Source organism: Oryzias melastigma, linkage group LG16, assembly GCF_002922805.2.
Source record: "Oryzias melastigma strain HK-1 linkage group LG16, ASM292280v2, whole genome shotgun sequence".
Classification (NCBI taxonomy): domain Eukaryota; kingdom Metazoa; phylum Chordata; class Actinopteri; order Beloniformes; family Adrianichthyidae; genus Oryzias; species Oryzias melastigma.
The window spans coordinates 26,218,661-26,238,441 of record NC_050527.1 but is presented as its reverse complement, the minus strand read 5'-3'; the positions used below and the strand labels follow the sequence as shown (position 1 = coordinate 26,238,441).

The following is a 19,781-nucleotide window of genomic DNA, read 5'->3' as shown; positions in this document are numbered from 1 at the left end:
AAAGGCTGCATTTTTCCTTGACTGGGATTTGAATGGATCAGCTGATCAGCCGGCAGTTTGCATTTCACCTCAAAGTCAGTGAAGGTGAAGCTGAACAACAGGAAGTCGCCTGGTGGAGCCTCAACTACAAATCCTGAGACAGAAAAATGAGAAAAATCTAATTTAACAGTTTGAGATGAAAGAATTCCCTCTGAGCAAATGAAACAAACATAAATATTTTAACTAAAATTCATGTTTATTTATGTAATAAACAGATTGTTTTCAGGGCAAACCTAATCAATCCCTTTAATTTGAAGCAAGTTAACCAAAAAATATGCAGAAAAGACGCATTTTTTAAGTTCTGGAGTTCTCTAGATAGATCTGAGTTTGTGCCACGCCCCCATCCAGGTGCTGCTGCTCCGATTGATGACTGATCGGTAGAAAAGAGAATTGAACCATCATAAGAGTCTGTTGTTGAACAGTATCAAATCTCATGGACTCGGTTATGTGGAAAATCCTTTCCTCCTGTTTCTGTCAGCAGGAAGTGTGCAGGTTCGTTACTTTTATTTTGTAGGTTTTTAAGGGAATTCTGTTTCTTTTTTGTATTTAAGTGATTTGTTGGACTCTGCTTCCTCCCGAAGTTCTATGGTTGTCTCAGTTTTGTTGTTTGTTTTTATTTATTTGCCCTCCTTTTGTCCCTCCAATCACATTCCTGAACTTATTTCAATTATTATTTTATTATTATTTTCATTTTAGATTTCAAATTAGATTTATTTCAAAACAATACAAAAATAATCAGTACCATCTTCAATGTTTAAGAAAAACAGGTCTGTTGGACTAAATTCAAAAATAGATGTCTAAAGAGAGGATACATCAATGCTTATTTACTCTTATCCTTTTATCTACTTTTCACATATTAATTAACAATATTTCACATAACTATATTTTCTCTTTTTCCACAATCACTAATTGGATATTTCATAATTATGTTCATTCATCTTGTATTTTAAATGTTCTGCTTAAGTTTGACAGTAAACTGTTTAATCTTCGGACATTGTTTGTATTTGTTCTCAAGACGATTCCTGTTTAATTCTACACACATACTTTTCTAATAGTTCTATGGACCGGGTCACACTGCCAACATTTTCTACATATTGCATGGATGAAAATTGGTAAAAATGGGAAAAAGTTATCTTTTACATGAAATTTTCACAGATATATTGCAAATGAAACATATTAAAACCATGAATGAAGTACGAATAAACCTCCTAAAGAACACGTGAACTCTGGCTTCATTGAATTTCTTCACTTTAGAGAACTGGACAGAACTCATGTTGCATCAGCACAGTGCTCAGCACCCACGCGGCCCTCGTGATGCTTCGTTTTAATTAAACAGTCGGGTTCCCCAGCCCCGCATCAGTTCCAAGTCAGCTGCTAGGCAACAGCTGAGCCAGGGGACCCCCGGCCCAACAAGGGTCCCCTGGCTAGGGAGATCCGCGAGGAGGGCCCGGCACACGTCTAGAGTTGCGTTCACGCCTGCCGTACCCAACCCCCTCCTGTGACCCGCCTTCCAACACTGTCCTGTGAGAGACCTGACCCCACCCCGCCAGGACGAGCCGGATGGGGCGCCGAGAGACCTCCACTTGGTCCAGACCAGGGGTCCTCAAACTACGGCCCACAGGCTGGGTCCCTTGACCCGGCCCCCCAAACTGTTTCGGCTGAAGTAGACAGGTTAGCTGTTTTGCTAATTTGTCCTTTTCAGTTTTTTAGGCTAATTCTGAGTTTAGCTAATATTTTAGCCTTATGTTAGCGGTTTTGGCTAAATTAGACATTTTTCCAGTTTTTTAGGCTAATTTGCCATTTAGCTAACATTTCAGCTACATGCTAGCTGTTTTGGCTAATTTGGCACTTCGCTAATATTTTAGTCAGCTATCAGCTTCAGTGTTATTAGCTATCAATTTTAGCATCTTCAGCTATTAATCTATAACAGGTAACACTATACATCCAGTTATTGAAATGTTTTAGTATTTTTTTTTTTTGTGAAGATTTTGGAAAAGAATTATTAGAAATTTGTCCATGTGATAGATTTCTGAAAAACCATAAATCTTTACGTTTAGGCTGTGAATATTACTCTTCTTCTGTTAGCCTACAAACGACCCCGGCCCCCCATCAGAGAAGGAAACAGTTATGTGGCCCTCACAAGAAAAAGTTTGGGGACTCCTGGTAGAGACAGCTGCAGGAATTCCCCATAGGACGGCTAATGCTAACAATCGGTCGACCTAAACGTACATTAATGACTAAATGAACATCCTTATATGAATTTTCCAAACTCTTTTAAGGAAATATTTTTAAAGTAACTATTTGTGGTTTAAAACATGTTTTTTTTCCCCTTATACTATCTCTTCTTCTTCTTGAATGAGATGCACTTTTACAGCATGATCACCACCTAGTGGCCAAACTGAAACGTCCTCCAGGAGAAGCAGAACAATGTTTACAATGTTCATGATCTGAACATTTAACACTGTATGATATTAACAATCTCATTATTTCACTAATTCATTTTACAGAATGTAAACTGGATCAGATTAATAAAAATATATTCAAATTATATAGTAGATTATTAATGTCTTTCTAAACAAATGTGTAAACTTAAAATTGAACTGAATCGAAAAAAATCCGAATCGATTCAGGCTCTTGGGAATCGAATCGTTTCTGGAAATGATAACTGATATCCAGCCTTAATTAGCACAACAGCTAACTGGAGCTAAAGCTTAGATGTTCAAGGGTTCAAAATACTGTTTCCCTCAGAGAGTTATCTCTTCTGCTTAGTTTAGTTTCTGAATACCCTCTTTATAGCTTCATAGGGGAGTTTAAATGTATGCAAGTAAAATAAAAATAATCTAGATAAAAGAAGTAATAGTGGGGTTTGGAGAAAATCAAGTTTACAAATATTGTACTCACTGGAAACCACTGGTTAATTATTTATACACACTACCTGCCCAAGAAGTTCTGTCTGTTCCTCCAGCGTCCCACAAGTGAGCCGTTACAAGTCCTCATTAACCTTCAGCTGAGAGGATTTGAAAGTGATTAGATGTTTACATTTCATTTCTTCTCGTTTTCTTCATTTCCTTTCTAACTGATCATTTCACTCATTTCCTTGAGAGTATTTGAGTTGCTCCACCTTTACACTTCATTCGTTCTTTGGGTTTTTATGATTGTAAAATCTAACATTGTTTTGTATAAAGACTTGAGACTGTTCCATCAGGAAAAGTTCTTATTACACATTCTTTGAAGCTTGAAGAGGAGATGTTCTTCATCCTTTCATGACGTTTCTTTATATCTGCTCTTCTCAGTCCAGATGAAACCCCATCTTCCTGCTGATCCCTTTAGTTCTAGCTGTCCCCACCTCTGGAAGAACCTCCTGATCTTCTAGGAAAGTCTTTCTGCATTCCTGTCCTGAACCCCCAACTTCTCCGTCTCTTCCTCCGTTTTCTTCATGTCTCATCTCTCTTTCCTCTCAAAAGGAGACTTCTCCTTCCAGAAGTTCTCCTCCTCTGTAGCTCACTTCTACCTGGGGGGTCATCACCACTGACAGTTCCCACCTTCATGTTTCATCTTCATCACCTTGTGTAACTCTCCTCATCTCCAGGACATTCTTCTAAAACTCCTCCTCTATTCCTTTCTCCATCCACTCCATCCTTAAACATCTTGAGCTTCTCTGAAACAGAAGCTCCTCTGATCTTCCTTTTCAAGAAGTGGGTCATCAGACTTCTGGATTTGAATAGCATCTCCAGAGAGCTCCGAATGCAAACAGAGATTTATCCTCATTCCAAAGAATTTTCCTGAATGTCCCGAGGGCAGGAAGGCCGGCGTCTGGACTCTGAGGATGGATCAAGTCTCTCCGACAGGATTTATGAGGTTCAAATTCAAAAAGGTTCCTGCTGCTCAGAATGAAGGAAAGCTTTGAGGATTCTTACAAAAGTTCACTTTTGGGGTCGTGGCAGCAGTGGATGCGGTTTGTGGTTTTGCTCAATTTTACGATAAACAAAACTCCTAAAAAACAAAGTTGTTGTTTATGTTGTTTAAGGTATAAGACCCACCTGATGAGTGAGTTAGGTTTGAATTTAGTTTGATTTTTACACTAATGTAAAAATTAAATAAACTTAAAGCGACTTATAACATGATCTGAAGTTACAAGTTTCATACTGGAGTTAACTTACATTCTTCTAAGATGAAGTTTGTGGGTAAAAACAAAACATTTACAGGATAAACAGAAAAACCACAAGATGCAAAAACAGAGACTTAAGGTGTATTTAGACACATTTAGTTTGCTTAAGTTCACAGAGTTGATCAAGGGTGTATCTCTAGGCAAATTCCTTTAGTATTTAAAGTCCCCGTACGACAATTTGTTTTATTTAAAAAAAAAAAAAGGTTCCCAGTAGTGCTTTTAGTTATGATTATGAAGATTTTAACCAAAATCCCACAACCTGAATGTCTTAAAAAGACATTTTTCATGTTGATCTAAAGCTTCTCCTTTGATCAGCTGCTGCTGTTAGGAGTCACCAGTCCAACCCTCAAACTCCAGTCCTTGAGGGCCTCGAGGGCTGGAGACCTACACGTGTTCTAACTCACCTGAAACACACCTGATCCAGGTAATAAGCAGTAAACTCTCATACCCATCATAGTTTTATATACCAACATTTTACTTTATTTAAATGTATGTTTTATTTGTTCTTTAACTGTACAGTGTCCTTGAGAGCTCTGAAAGCACTTTAAATAAAATGTATTATTATTACTATTTAAGTAGAGCCAGCAAACACGTTTTTTGGGTCTGCAGTAGGGTGGAGGGTCATCGAGTCCATCAAGAGGGAAGAGTTCCAGCTGAAGTTTCAGAACATTTCCGGTATAAAATGTGTCTTTTGAAGATAGAAACAACAGTAGGTTACACCTTTAGACATCAAAAAACTGATTTTAAACAGTTGGAGAGAATAAAAGAGAATTGAGTCATGATAAATATGTGATCATGCTGATCTGAAGATATCCAGAAGGATCAAAGAAATAAATTTATTATTTACTTGTTGGATTTGATCAAATTCCATCTCATTTTCTTGAATAAGTTCTCATGAAGGGTGAACAAAACAAAGATTTTATTTGACAAGGAGCTAAAAATTTAATTTTTAGAGGTTTAATTGGACATTTTTTATTTTAAATATTTTTTTGTTGGAAATCCCCTTCATAAACATAGTAAAAGTCCCAAAAAGCATCAAAGGTTTTAGATCAAAAGATTTTTTTTATTATTATTTTCTTACAGCTAATTAGTTCTCTGTTCCATATTGTTCAAAAGAGTTGGGCTGTAATTATAACTCAAGCTTCAAATTATTTAAAGACTTTATAGCTTATACACCTATTTTTATTCAAAGAAAAGCTCAAATTTCAGAAATGTCTTTATTGAAGCTCCAGTCTAACAAACAAACTTCTCCTGGAGGACGAGGGTTCAGGTCCAAGAGAACCTCTGCAGGAAGTCACCAGGAGTGTTTTGCATTGTTCAACATGGAGGGTTGGTTTTACCAGGAAACCAGAGGAAAGAAAGAAGAAAAACTGATTTTGATTTGCAACAGCCACCCCGTCCAAAAAAGCCTCTCTAAAGGTAAAAGTTTACATATTCAAATGCTCCACATCAGGCTTTCAGGGTGAAGCTTCTTCATCCAGTTTGAGATTCCAGCTTCAGGGAAGCAGCTGCTGCATGAAGATCTGTGAGTATTGATCCGAGCTCCACTGGACTTTTACAGTCAGATAAGACCTGGACAGGATTTTAGAGAGGGTCAAAAACACAGATTTGGACTCGGCCATCAGACCTGTGTAAGTGATACTATTGTCATTTTTTATGAAACAAATTATTGTCAACATGAGTTTATTCACTTTATCATTGACTTAGAAGAATTTAGCGATTAAAGCTCTTCATTTTGGCATTGTGCTGCAGACAGAATCAACATAAATGTAAATTGTCATATTTTGTAAACAGATTTCCTAAAAGTTTTATCCCCAGAATGCTGAAATAATTAACAATATCTAATGTTAGTATGATAACATTTTGCAGTTTGAGTTTAGGTTCTTCAGAAGTGTTTTAGTCGTATTCTGTCTCCTGTCAGTCTCTTCAGGTTCATGTTGATCATCTGCAGCTGTTTTCATTTCTGTTAATTGTCCTCGGTGTATAAATGTTTCTGATTTTCAGTTGTCATGTTTAGTCCTTTCTGTGGGTTTTTGTCCTATTGTAGTTTATTTCTTAAATCTTTAAGTTTCTGCCATAAATCCCAGTTTCCTGTATTTTGGGTTTAAACATCTTTTCCTGGTTTTGACAGATGAATCCAACGTGACTCCGGCTAAACTCTCTTCTGATGTTATCCTCTAAAAACAGGATTTAGTTCTTTGTTGGGACTTTTTTTTGTATCACTAACAAGAGTTAATTCATATTAATACACACAAAATAAAACAGAGCACTGGGTACTTTTTAATATTGTGAAGCAAAAAGTGCCTGTGCTCACCACCTAAATTACAATATGAATGTATGCTGTTACGCGTTGTAACATGAACTTTATTTTAGAAGAAGTAACTGGACATTATATTTAGAGAGAAAACAAGTTTAATATTAATGAAACAATTGTCATTTCTTTGTAAATCGTCTAAAAAACATTTGATTTAGTAACATTTTCTCCAATTGAAGAAGGAATGAACACTCAGGAAATAAATAAAAGTTTTAAAGATTGAAATTAATTCAGTCCAGATCAAAGTTTGAATCATATTTTTAAAAATTTTAAATCAAGTGATGAATTACCACTAATATATGGAGGGTAAATAAAACAAAGATACAAGTATGTTTTGTTTTATTGAGTTTCTGATATTGCTTCTGTTTGTTTTCCTTTTGTTTTTAAACCAGGTTTAAATACTATTTTCAAAATTTTAGTGTATTTTTTTTTGTTGTTTTTTAATTTTTACAAATTCATAGCCAAACTGTTAATCCATCAAGAAACATTGTTTTACTTTTGATTCTTTCACCAGAATAAATTCAATTTTTATGGAAATACTTTAAATCTTTTCACAGAATCTTTTCAAACATATTTTTGTTTGCAGTCAAATCAAAAATGGATCACTGGAGAACTCTCCTCTTCTTTGGTAAGAGTTTTATTTTTTATACATTATATTTGTCTATTTTTGAGTATCCAATAAAATACAGAGGAAAACGCTGCAGACGCTTTTATTTTGTTAACATTAATCAGAAACATTTCTCAAAACTTTCATGTGTCAAAAATCTCAATACTTTATTTCTGCTAAAAAGTTACAGATTAAAAAATCTTAAATGTGAATATTTGTAGATTTTAATCCATTGTTTGTTTCTGGAAAACAAAGTCTGACGACATCACTTTCAGGGAAAAGTCAGAAAAACAAAAAGACTTTTCAAAAAGATCCAACTGAGGGAACAGACTTTGGATGGGATGCACCATGGAGATGTTTAATAGAAACGTCTGAGTAAAAAAAAAAAAAGAAATCTACAATTAGGTCAAATTTAAAACAAAAAAAGGTTGGGGGGGGGGGGGTAAACTCAACCTTTTAACTGCAAGCTCAATCAACTGGTGGGGCACATCAAGAAAACATATTATTTAAAAGATTGGGTGTGTATATTAGTCAATAAGCAACAGAAAAAAATATTTAACTGATTTTGTCTTAATTGGAAATTTAAAGGGAATTTCGGAATTTGCAAGCTGGAGAAGTTGTGACAATATTTACAGTTAACACAGTTTTATTTGCTGCTTCCTGTTTGTTTTGGGAGCTAAAACCACTTTGAGTCGTAAGTTTCTCAGATCAAGCATTTATTTATGTTTCTCTTAAATATTTTAAATGTAATTGAAAAATACTAGATGAAGGACTAGAGCCAACTTACAAATGAAAAAAAAAATTACAACTTTAATTTTTTTATGACTTCTTTATGTTTCGTGGCTCTAATTCTCTTTAAAGATCATTTTTCTATCTTAAAATAATGTCTGACAAATAGTTTATTTTTATTAATCTAACTTCTTTTGGTGCTGCTGCTGTAATCTGGTTTAACTTTTAAATAAACAATAACAGCTTTTATTTTTCTAACTGCAATAGTCACAGAAAGTTTTCTTCAGAGATTATCTTGCATTTTATTTTGAAAGTCTCATTTCTGCTATTCAGTGTTTTCATGAGCTTCCTGACAGGATTTCCTGACTCTTCCTGATCCATCTCGTCTCCATCAGGATTTTCTCTGAGCTGCTGCTCAAAGGTCCCTCTGCGCCAGTACCACTATGTGGACTCGGTCCTGTCCTGGTACGAAGCCCAGCAGTACTGCAGAGAGAACTTCACCGACCTGGCTACGTTTGAAAGCCTGGATGATATAAGCAGGCTGCAGCCTACCTTCGCCCACAAGCAGGCCTGGATTGGGCTTTGGGACGATCCGAACGCTTGGAAGACGTCCATGGGCAACCAAAGCAACTCCTGGAGATGGTCGGTGACGGAGGAGACCACCACGACCGGGTACCAGGCCTGGTCTTACCCAAATCTGGACTTTTATGGAGGACTAGAATCATGCGGGATGATGAGGAGCGGGGGAAGTTGGGGGGACTATAACTGTGCTGCTGCCCTGAGGTTTTTATGCTACAATGGTAAGAAAAGATTTGGGTTTTTATGTAGATGAATAAACTCAGACCAAGCCGCCTCCTGTAGTCCACTTAGAGGCGGTGAAGCCCAACAAAAGCTGTGAATGGTAGGACTTGAAACACAAAAACAAAGACGGTTATTTCCTACGAGTCGCATGGACTTGTGTGGGGGTTTGTATGGATGGTACAACCCCCCCACATGAGTGCATGGGTCGTCTGGGTCCATGGTCCTCGTTGCATCGTTGACTACGGTCACATATCTCAAAATTCGGCAGTAGGCCACGCGGCGGCATTTGTAGTCGGGAGGCGGAAGAACCTTTTTTCACACCTTGTATGGTCAGGAAGTTTTAAGAAAAAGTTAAGATTTTATGACGATTTTTCTCTAAAAGTAAAAATGGGTCAACATTTCAAGGTCAGGCGGTGATTATGAAACAAGGCAACAGCTGGGCAGCCACAGGGCGGAGTCAACTAGAAGCAGCTCTGATTGGACGATTTACTGTCCCAGTGGTCTGAAACCTGCAGCTCCAGAGCCAAATGTGGCTCTTTTAATAAAGAAAAATAAAATAGTTTATAAATGTTACAAAGTAGCTATTAATAAAGTAGTAAAGAGCAAAAACAAAAGTAAACTAGGCCAAACTTTAACTCATTTACTAACAGTTGAAGGACGGTGCGTACACAAGTTGAACTACAACATTTTGACGCATTTTTGTGTGTCTTGTTTGGTACTACAAAGAATCAAGAACCACAACCAGTATTAAGGCACATCAATTTACTATTATTATCAATTTTCTATTTTTGAAAAAAATATTGAATTTTAAGTGTGTTAGAAAAATATGGCACTGGTCACTTAATTAGCTCGGATTTCATTTTGGTTTGTTAGATTTACATTTCTGGCAGAGATGCACCAACAACAGTGAAGTGAACTATTTTTATTCAATCACTGCTGACATTACACTTGCTGCTACTACTTTTACTGCATTGAGATGATCATATGACAGGGCGTCTTTTATTTTGAAAGGGACTTCTGTCAAAAGTTAAAAAAAAAGGGCTTTTCTTATGTTTGGGTTTTTATTTATGTAATATGAACAACAGTTCAATAATGCTTATCATATTAGTAACAATCGCATAAATACAAATCAATGTCCAATTTCTTAGGGTTGTAGTCGACCTGAATGGCTCGTTCAGAGTTGAAGGTTGCAGACTCCTGGACTATCCATATCAAGCGCCGCCAGCAGGCAGCCCAGGAGGGGCATTAAAAGCAGGTCACTCTACATGCCTGATGGCCTCCGCCGTTTAGGTGCCGGTGGCTCAGGTGGTTGAGCAGGTCGAGAGTTCAATCCCCGCTCCTGCCAGCCAACTGCTGTTGTGTCCTTGAGCATGACACTTCCCTCCCACTTTGCCTCCAGTGTGGCTCCACTGGTGGGTGAATGTCCGGTGAGGGTCAGACGGGCCGTAGGTATTTGAGGATACACTATTGAATAAAGTTGTTCCGTTTGAGAAACATGAAGAGTTTTATTAAAAGCACAGAGGTCAGAGCACTTCCATCATGAAAACAGATATACCATCAAATGTACTAAAGAATCACACAGAATCCTGATTTTAAATTAGGATTCAAAGTAAATTTGACCTTCAATCTTTCCTTCCAGTTAAAGTCTGTCCATCCATCCATCTTCCTGACCGCTTTGTCCCTTTCGGGGTCGCGGGGGTGCCGGAGCCTAACCGGCTACTGAAGGGCGAAGGCGGGGTACACCCTGGACAGGTCGCCAGTCTGTCACAGGGCCTCAATCACACACACATACACTCTTACAATCACACCTAGGGACAATTCAGAGTCACCAATGAACCTATGAAGCATGTTTTTGGACGGTGGGAGGAAGCCGGAGTCCCCAGTGAAAACCCACGCATGCACGGGGAGAACATGCAAACTCCACACAGAAAGGTCCCAGCCGGGATCCGAACCGGGGCCTTCTCGCTGTGAGGCAAGAGCGCTAACCACTGCACCACCGTGCAGCCCCAGTTAAATTCTTTCCATGTTTTCGTTCTTCAGTTATGTATCGAGCACCAAGATACAGTTTGTGCCCAGCGCTGGGACATGGTACCGGACACAAACCATGCGCAGTAAACGGTAGGACTCGGTACCGGGTCAAGGTTGGGGTTACCGGTATTGGACGCGTCCTGAGGACCAGTGCACATCCGGTACTGCGTCCTGAGGGTTGTGGACCCTTGATTTTACGAGCTGGGGACATCCAAAACGTCAAAAAGTGACGCAGAGGGGTCCTTAACCAAATGTTAATATGTGTGGACTTGAGGATGAGAATGTGTTGGACAAACACAACAACTGTTTGTTTATAAAATGAGTAACCACTGAATCCTATGAGAGAGTGAAGATGTTAGCCGATGGAAATGTCATCAGCATAGAAAAGATTTCTTCAATGAACATTAATTCTACATTTTATGTTGCAGTAACAGAACAGAACCAGAAAGTCTATTTCTACATTGAAGAGACGATGGCCTGGAGTTCTGCTCAGCAGTACTGCAGGAGCCACTTCTTGGACTTGGCAACGATTGAGAACGAGGCGGAAAACACAGACGCGAACAACCACAGATCATCCTCCGCTCTGGTCTGGTTCGGTCTGTACCGGGAGCCCTGGACCTGGTCTGACCAGAGCCACAGCCCTTTCCGGAACAACAACCCCGCCGGCCTGACCAACCCCAGCGGCGGACACTGTGTCCTGGAGGACACCGAGACTCACCTGTGGGACAACCAGGACTGCAGTGTGGAGACCGGGTTCATCTGCCATCAAGGTGACGATTCAAACAACGTTCCACACAGAACCCTGACTCTGCCGTGTGACCGTTTGTCCTGTGTGGCTCAGTTTCCAGGTTAAGAACCACCTTTAAGGTTAAAATCCTCAGTGAGGTGGACCTGAGCGACCCAAAAGTCAACGCCCAGATCCTGTGGCAGGTAGATCTCTGTGACTCTTTTATTTTGTCTGAAAGAGTCCTCCTTTCTGAATGTTTCGTTCTCTTTCAGCTTTCTGATTTGCTCGCAGAGGACGGATGGACCGACTTCAACCTGCAGTGGACGGTTGAACTCCAACAAAGTCCAGAGTGACCCAGTGACCCGGCTGACCTCCACGTCTTCATGCTCCTGAATGTGTTAGATAAACATGACATTTTATTAGTTAAAAAATGAAGATTTTGTGTATTAACGATGATCACAAAGCTTTCATTTACTTGGTTCTGTTTGTTTCTATTTTGTTTTCATTTAGAAGAAACGGATAGAGAAACTAGAATTAGTAGAATTTGAATTTTTACAACAATCAACTTTGGTTTGATTTTGATCCAAAATAAAAACGTTTCTGTGTTAAACCAGATTACCTAGAAATCACATAAGTATTAGGAGTGTGACCATGAATTTAATTATTAATAAATCAATTTCTATTCCTACGATCCGACTGGATTGATCTGTCTGAGGCAGATATTTATCGACTATAAATTCCTTGTGAAAATGAAATGAATCACTCATAATTAATATTGGAAAATACCAATTGGAATGAAGCATTTTGGGTTTTTTCGGGGGTTTATTTAACCGTATTATGTGGTAGAATGTTCTAATAATTCTGATGTGGATAACAACAGTGGAAATAACAGTGTTGCATGAATAAAAGTCTCTTCATTCTGGAGACGGATCGTGTTTTTTTTACATAGATGTTTCTTGTGGCTGATTTTGGACAAACCTAAAACTATATCTATTTTATGTGCTCCAGTAAAGGGTTACGAAATCCTAAATACAAGTTATTTAAATGTTAGAAATAGCTTCTCTTCTAAAAGAAAGGCTGTTTTATTATTAATACCGATAATAAACTCGTCTGAAATACAGTGAGGCACGTGAGTATTTGAACACCTGAGAAAATCAATGTTAATATTTGGTTCAGTGACCTTTGTTTGCGGTTACACATGCCAAAGAGTTCTGCAGTTTTTCACCAGGTTTGCCCTGCAGGAGGGATTTTGGCCAACTCCTCCTCACAGATCTCCTCTAGATCAGTCAGGTTTCTGAGCTCCTTCCAACGATTTCCTATTGGGTTTAGGTCTGGAGACTGGCTAGACCTCTCCAGAACCTGGATGTGGTTCTTACAGAGCCACTCCATGGTTCTCCTGGCTGTGTGCTTCATGTTGGAAGACCCAGGCACGACCAATCTTCATCTTCAAACTGAGAGGAGGAGGTTGGTCCCAGAAATCTCACACTTGGCCCCGATCATCCTCTCCAAGTACAGTGCACTCGTCCTCTCCCATAACACCTTGGTACCATGATGCTATCACCCCCATGCTTCACAATAGGAATGGTGTTCATCGTTCTTCTTCCTCCAAACATGAGTGGAATTGAGACCAACAACTTCTATTTATATAGACCTTAAGCCCAAATATTATATGCGTTCTTGGGAAAAAAAAATACAATTTTGAAAAAAAAAAAAAGTTCTTTTTAGGTCTCATCTGATTCTCTGGATCATCCATATGGTCAAACTCAAAGACGGTCCTGGTTATGATGTCTATATTATTAACAGTAACCATGGAAACGGTGGTCCCAGCTATTTCCAGGTCACTGACCAGCTCCTCCCGTGTAGTTCTGAGCCGTCCTCACCTTTTCTTTATGATCATTGACACGCCATGAGGTGAGATGTTGCATGGAGCCGCAGTACGAGGGAGATCGACAGTCATGTTTAGCTTCTTCCATTTTCTAATAATTGCTCCAACAGAGGATCTTTTTCCACCAAGCATCTTGGCAATTGCTCCATAGGTCTGTCCAGTCTTGTGAAGGTCTACAGTTTTTCCTCTGGTGTCTTTGGACAGCTTTTTGGTCTTGGCCATGTTAGTAGTTAGAGCCTTACTGATATATTGGGTGGACAGGTGTCTTTATGCAGCTAACCACCTCAAACAGGTGCTTCTAGTTAAGGATGATATAGTGGAGGTGGACTATTTAAAGACAGACTACCAGGTCTTTAAGGGTAAGAATTGCCAAAGAAATGACCAATCACTGCTTACTGATGTCATCTGGCTCCAACATGGCGGCATCCATATGGCGACTGAATTGATTTCATTTGGCTGGAACTGGAAGTAAACCATTTTCTATGGATGAGATCACACTCACTCAGTCCAGTTCTTGTATACAGTCAATCGGCACACGTATCACGTGAACATCACGAAGGTCTCCTTTCACAGTCTACACTCACATGGATCTGAACCGTACCGGAGTTCAAATGCAAACATGCCAGTGTCCAGGTGAGTGTTCACATTGCAAAATGAACCCTGATCCGGTTCAGATGAAATGAGCCGGTGTGAAAGGTCTCATGTGTGATCAATTCAGAAATCTGGTTTACCAAATCCTCCACCGACTCATGGAAAACAGACAAATCCAACATATCTAAGCAAATACTACATGTAAATACTCTCAATTTGCTTTATCAAGTAATCGAGTTCTTTAATGTCCTGCAAACTTTATTTCCATGATCGGATTAGAGGAACAAGGACACCTGATTTCCCTAAGAAGACTTTTTCCCTGGAAAATCTGCTTTTTCCGGGAGATCATTTGCATATCGAAATCTGCAGAAACTCTGCATCTGAGTTTCACGAGACGCAGCTAAACGAAATCAATGAAAAAGATTCTGCAAGGTAGAGAAAACCCAGTTACTTATAAACTTTTCCTGGATCAGGAAAATGATGATGTACTTGTATGCACTTATTATACATTTAAACTACGTCTAAATATATAATAAATGCATGGAAGTACATCATTTGGTTGTAAAAAATGTATATATTTAATTTGCAGCTTGGAAATTAAAAACAAAGTTACACAATTAGAGTGTTAAAATTGTTAAAACCAGAAAAAATATAAATATAAACAAAGCATCACTTAACCACAGAGCAGTGAATTTTAAAAGCAAAGACATACATGGATCTATTTTCGGCATATTTTCTACATCCCCAAAACATTTTTTTTCCATCTGATCCTGATTCACAACAATTTGAATAAAGAAATACTCAGAAATGCAGTTTTAATCTGAATTTTCAAAATATGTTCTCCATTAACAGGGAAATGCCACAAAAACATGTTAAAAACACCAAAAGCCCAATCTTGTTATTGGCTGCCATTATAAGGTCTTTGCAAAGGTTGATTTTTAAACTGTTTAAGAAGCAGAGAAAACAGGCAGCACATAAAAACTAGACTCGTCTCAGTCTTTGTCTATAAGGGAGTTTTCAAAACCTTTGAAGAACTAACTAAAGCCTTCGACCTTATAGGTGGATAAAAAGTGGTCAAACTTGTATTGTTGCAGGTGGCCAGCAGGAAAAATCTACGGGTATGCTGCAGGCGAGAGGTCGAAGTGAACTCTTATGACATAAGTGCGAGGAACTTGCATTGTCCTTAAAAATATTTCACGATACACTTACGACACGTGTGACTATGGCAGATTCCATATTCATGACGTGACCTTGAGGTGGTCGTACGAGCCTCAAGGGAACTCAAAGACACGCCTCCTCTCCCTTTAAGATGCAGATCCTCCGTTATATGACCCTCCACGGACAACCCAGAAACATTTCACTGAAGTGCACTGAAAAGTGAAACATTGGATCAATTATCAAACATTCTGTAATTTATTACATTTAAATTTATTAGTTTTCATCAAATTAAAATTTGAGTTAATAGTTTACTCAACTTAAAAATAGAATTTGATACAAACTAATATTTTTTAAATGTAACAAATTACAAGAATTTTGTTAATTAATTCAATGTTTCACTTTTTTACTGTGTAATTTACATTCTCCTTCACACGTTTTGTCATTATGTCAAGTTTATTTTCATCAAAATGACAGTTAAGTAAAAACTTTGTCGTCAAATCAATAAATCCTTCAGAAAAAATACAAGAGGTAGAACCAGTGGGAACAATAACCTTTACGGAAATACAAATGTAGATGTTTTTAAATGTTTTGACTTTTTATTCTAAACAGAAACATAAACTGATGTGTGAATGTTATGTTTTATTTAGATTGTGTTGTCTTCTGTTTTTGAATTGTCGCTGCAAACTAATGTCGTTGTAAATGATAAATTGTTCCCAATCGACCAACCTGGATAAATAAAAGGTTTAACAAAGCAGCTTTTGCATATTATGGAAATGATTCAAGCATTAAAGTCCTTTAATCAGATCCAAGTCTCAGATCTCATCATCAGAACTTCTGTGAGTACCATCATATTTACTGAATATTTCAGCTTCTGTTACAGGAATAAACTAGACAAGATGTAGTAAAAATTTACATTTTCATGTGATTAAAAATTCTTGTTTGCCTTAAAAATATATATGTTTAAATATTTTTACTTGGCCTCTAATTATTTCTATTAGTATCCAAACTGACTGCAATATTTGGCGCTTTTCCACACAATTTCAGACGCATTTTCACATTTTACTTTTTCCAGACATGTTTGGACAGCAGTGAATTTCTGTAAAGATCTCAAACATTTAGAGTTTCATCTCCGTGTTTAATCTCCTGCAGTGAAATCAGAGAATGGATAAGTACGCGCCGCTGATGACTCTGCTCTTTTTGGGTAAGTTTTACTCTCATTTAAAGCCATTAATGCTCTTTGAGAGATTCATATTTGTTTAAAATAGTTTGCAAATAAACGTTCGATTGCATAGAATGTGCTCACATCAGATAATGTGACAAACACCTTCATGTTTAAATGTTCCGAGTCTTAACATATCAAAATACAGAAGAAAAAGTTTATTTCTGAGATTCGGCAGGATTATTTTTTTCAGAAAATTACATCTAAACACAAGTTTTTCTCATTTATAATCTGTCTTTTTACTTTGTGTGTTTTTGAAATCTCTTAACTTCTACACTAAAGTTTATTTCATGGGGCATCAGATTTATAAATTAATTTACTTACATTTTCTGACAAATTTCCCACACTTAAACATTTCCTTCTACATGTTCTGCAGTTTCTACACATTTTTTTAATATCTGAAATAAGAATTATTCCTGTGATTTGAAGATATTTAGATGCTAAATTTATTTTAAAAATAATAATGATTAATTATTATAAGATAAATTATGTGCGTGAAATCTGTGTGAAATGTAAAATTGTACATAAATAATACATGTAAATATTAAAATGTTAAATATTAACCTCAAAGTTGAATTTAAATAATGAATCAAAATTTAAATGTTAATGTAAATGGCAAATATCTGTTTAAATGTTATGAAGTGTTCCCCTGTGTATTCACGTTTCTTTGATTTTTTTTCTTTTGTTTTTTGTTTGTTATATGACTCTTAAGTTGCTCACAAAAGCTCTAGACACTTCTCTGAAATGTTTGTGTTTGAGGAGGTGCTGCGATGCTGAAGTGTATCGGAGCCCCCACAGAGGAGGGGCGCTCCTGGCATCAGCTGACTCAAAATAATATATTAAAACATTTTACAAGGTATGATCAGAAGTGTTTTTGATGAGTATGGACCGGTGACAGACATCCTTTTCCATGGGGGCGGTTCTCCTTATTCGCGGATTTGACATATTCGCATCTGCTGAGCTGCCTCTGGTCCCTCGCCACAACAAATAAGGGCTGAACATTACTATATCTAAATGTAAACCTAAATAATATATACGAATCTAAAAATGTTAAACCTAAATGTTAATTATACATAGTAAATCCTATATCTTCATCTAAAAGAAATGTTTAATTGAAATCTTAAATATAAAATTTAAATGTTCAGTTTAAATGTTGAATATAAATATTGCCTTTTTGTTTTGGAAATATGCTAATGTGACCACATGGGGCTAAATTGGGGGACAATATTATTTGAAACCCAAATAAAACAAATAAAAAAAAATGTTGGTGTTTGACCATAAAAAAAAAAACAAAAAAAAAAAAACAGTAAAATGTCAGAAACTTGTTTCCAATCTAAAATTATTTTAGGCTTCAAATGTTCTATTTTTTAGGTTTCAAAACATTAATTTTCTTTTTCAAAACTTTTTTTGTTTTTTGAGACGGACAATTTCAGTTTCTAAACTTTTTGCCTTTTTAATGCTAAATCAACTCTTTGAGCTTTTCAGTGTAATACAACACCAAGTGGTATCTTGAGCAATTCAAGCATCTCTGAGCATTCCTCTAAAAACCTGCTCTCTGGGCACTAGTCTCTTCCAACCCACTAAAATGGGTGGCTCCTCACATTGTGACATCACAAAGTGGGGAACAGCCCCTCCCAAGAAGCCTTTATACTGCCAGCACCCACCCTAAAACTTACACACACTTTCTCTGCGGAGCTATTGGTGATTGCAAAACACTTTCATTTTATAAGCGCAATCTACGCATCCAACTTTGATAAAGTTCGGACGTTGCTTGTTTTCGCGGGTGAAACGTAGACACATTGTCGAGGTCGGCTCAAGGATGATATGATGTCATCCTTGACATCATGTCTAGGATGACATCATCCTTGGCTCCTTGTGGGAGGGACAGGCAGTTTCTCAGACACCAACGTGTCTTATTTCTGGATAGGAAAAGGATTTACGAAAATAATTTACATTTCCAAAAATTCCTTCTTCAGTGTGCCAGAGGTAATATATGATCATATATATGGATATAGTTTACTCTGAAAGGCTAAAAAACGCACTGCAACGAAAATGTTAATTTTTTTGTGTTTTTAACATGTTCTTGTAGCATTTTTCTCATAATAAAGGACCATTAAAAAAGACTTAATGATAAAGAAGCAAAAAATCCATAAAAAAGAGATTAAAACTCTGTTTCTATTAATTCAGCAACAATTTATAATGATATTCCTTAATAGGCTTATTAACACATTTAAAAACAATATTAACGTGTGTGAGGTCGTATCAAGACATTTATTAGCACAATAAGCCAAACAAGGGTTTTTTTAACGTAATAAGAATTATTAACATCTAAAGTAAAACCATTGTCTACATAGTACATATTAATAAACTGGTTATTAGCTTAACAATGTATTAACTGTGCTTGTCAACGTTATATTGAGTGTTTTGAAGCACCTCATCTAAAGTGTTACCCTTAATTCAAATTGCTTGTTGTCCATTCACCTTCACCTGTTGCTAGAAACCTGATCTGATAGGTGAGAAATTAATAAAAGAAATATAACGAACTAAATCAAATCAAAATAATGGAAATGCTCCTTAAAAACGACCTTTTTCAATATCCTTAGGTTATTTCAAAAGATATTACTAAACTTCCCTTTAGGGTCGGACTGGGGGGAGGAGCTTGATCACATTATCATATTTCCCAAACATTTAAACTGAACATTTAAATTTATACTTACCATTTAAAATTCTTTAGTGTTTAGATTTAACATTTACTTTTAGATGTAACACATACAATAAAGGATCAACAACTTTCTATTCTAGACTGAGTTAAAATTCATATTTAGGATTTAGATTTGTGTTTAGACTTAATATTTATTATTGTGTACATATAGCTTTACATTTCACACTTAAATTTTACATTTAAAATTGATTTGGCTATGGCAGATTTACAAAAGTACATACCATAACTTTTTTAAATTTGTGATGAATAATAACAATATGAGTTCATAAAATAAAAACTGCATAGGGAATATTTTCACTTTATCTTCTCCATCCAGGCTGTATGTCCTGCCCAAAGGTCCCCCTGTATCAGTACCACTATGTCAACCTTTTACTGAGCTGGAGTGATGCTCAACAATACTGCAGGGAGGAATACACCGACCTGGCTACGTTTGAAAGCATGGATGACTTGATGAGATTGAAAGCCAAGTTTTCCTACTCCGTGGCTTGGTTTGGTCTTCATGATGATCCAGCAGCTTGGAGAACATCCATGGGAAATGAGAGCAACTCCTGGAGATGGTCAGCAACAGGACAACACAGCAGAACTGGATTCCAGTCGTGGGACAGTAACAATCCAGATTACTACCTGGGAGAGGAAACATGTGTAATGATAGCAGGAGAGGAAAAGTGGCAAGACACCAACTGTAATTCCTTCCACACATTTCTGTGCTTTAATGGTAAGAAAATGATTTACCTTCAGGTTTTGAAACATTTGATCTGGTGAACATCACACTCCCCAAATTATTAACTAATTT

At 37.1% G+C, this 19,781-nt stretch overlaps 1 protein-coding gene and 1 long non-coding RNA gene across 4 annotated transcripts; one reads left to right on the top strand and one right to left on the bottom strand.

Annotated features, from left to right (window-relative positions):
• The first annotated feature begins 404 nt into the window (after nt 1-404).
• Nucleotides 405-13,127, top strand: LOC112136701 (macrophage mannose receptor 1). Of its 3 annotated transcripts, none has more exons than XM_036216058.1 (6): nt 405-531; nt 7,079-7,149; nt 8,253-8,657; nt 11,115-11,456; nt 11,528-11,616; nt 11,686-13,127. In XM_036216058.1, the coding sequence occupies exons 1-6, from the start codon at nt 473-475 to the stop codon at nt 11,764-11,766; spliced, it is 1,047 nt and encodes a 348-aa protein (XP_036071951.1). In that variant the 5' UTR covers nt 405-472; the 3' UTR covers nt 11,767-13,127. The 3 variants fall into 3 exon arrangements, with proteins under 3 accessions (XP_036071951.1, XP_024114349.1, XP_036071952.1); XM_024258581.2 differs by having other exon boundaries at nt 434-531; nt 7,108-7,149; XM_036216059.1 differs by lacking the exon at nt 405-531 and having other exon boundaries at nt 6,579-7,149.
• On the bottom strand, nt 11,606-19,540 carry LOC118599851. The gene is made up of 2 exons (XR_004949367.1): nt 19,409-19,540; nt 11,606-11,802 (listed from the first exon to the last, which is right to left on the bottom strand). It is a non-coding gene; the product is annotated as an uncharacterized LOC118599851 (long non-coding RNA).
• Between the last annotated feature and the right edge of the window lie 241 nt (nt 19,541-19,781).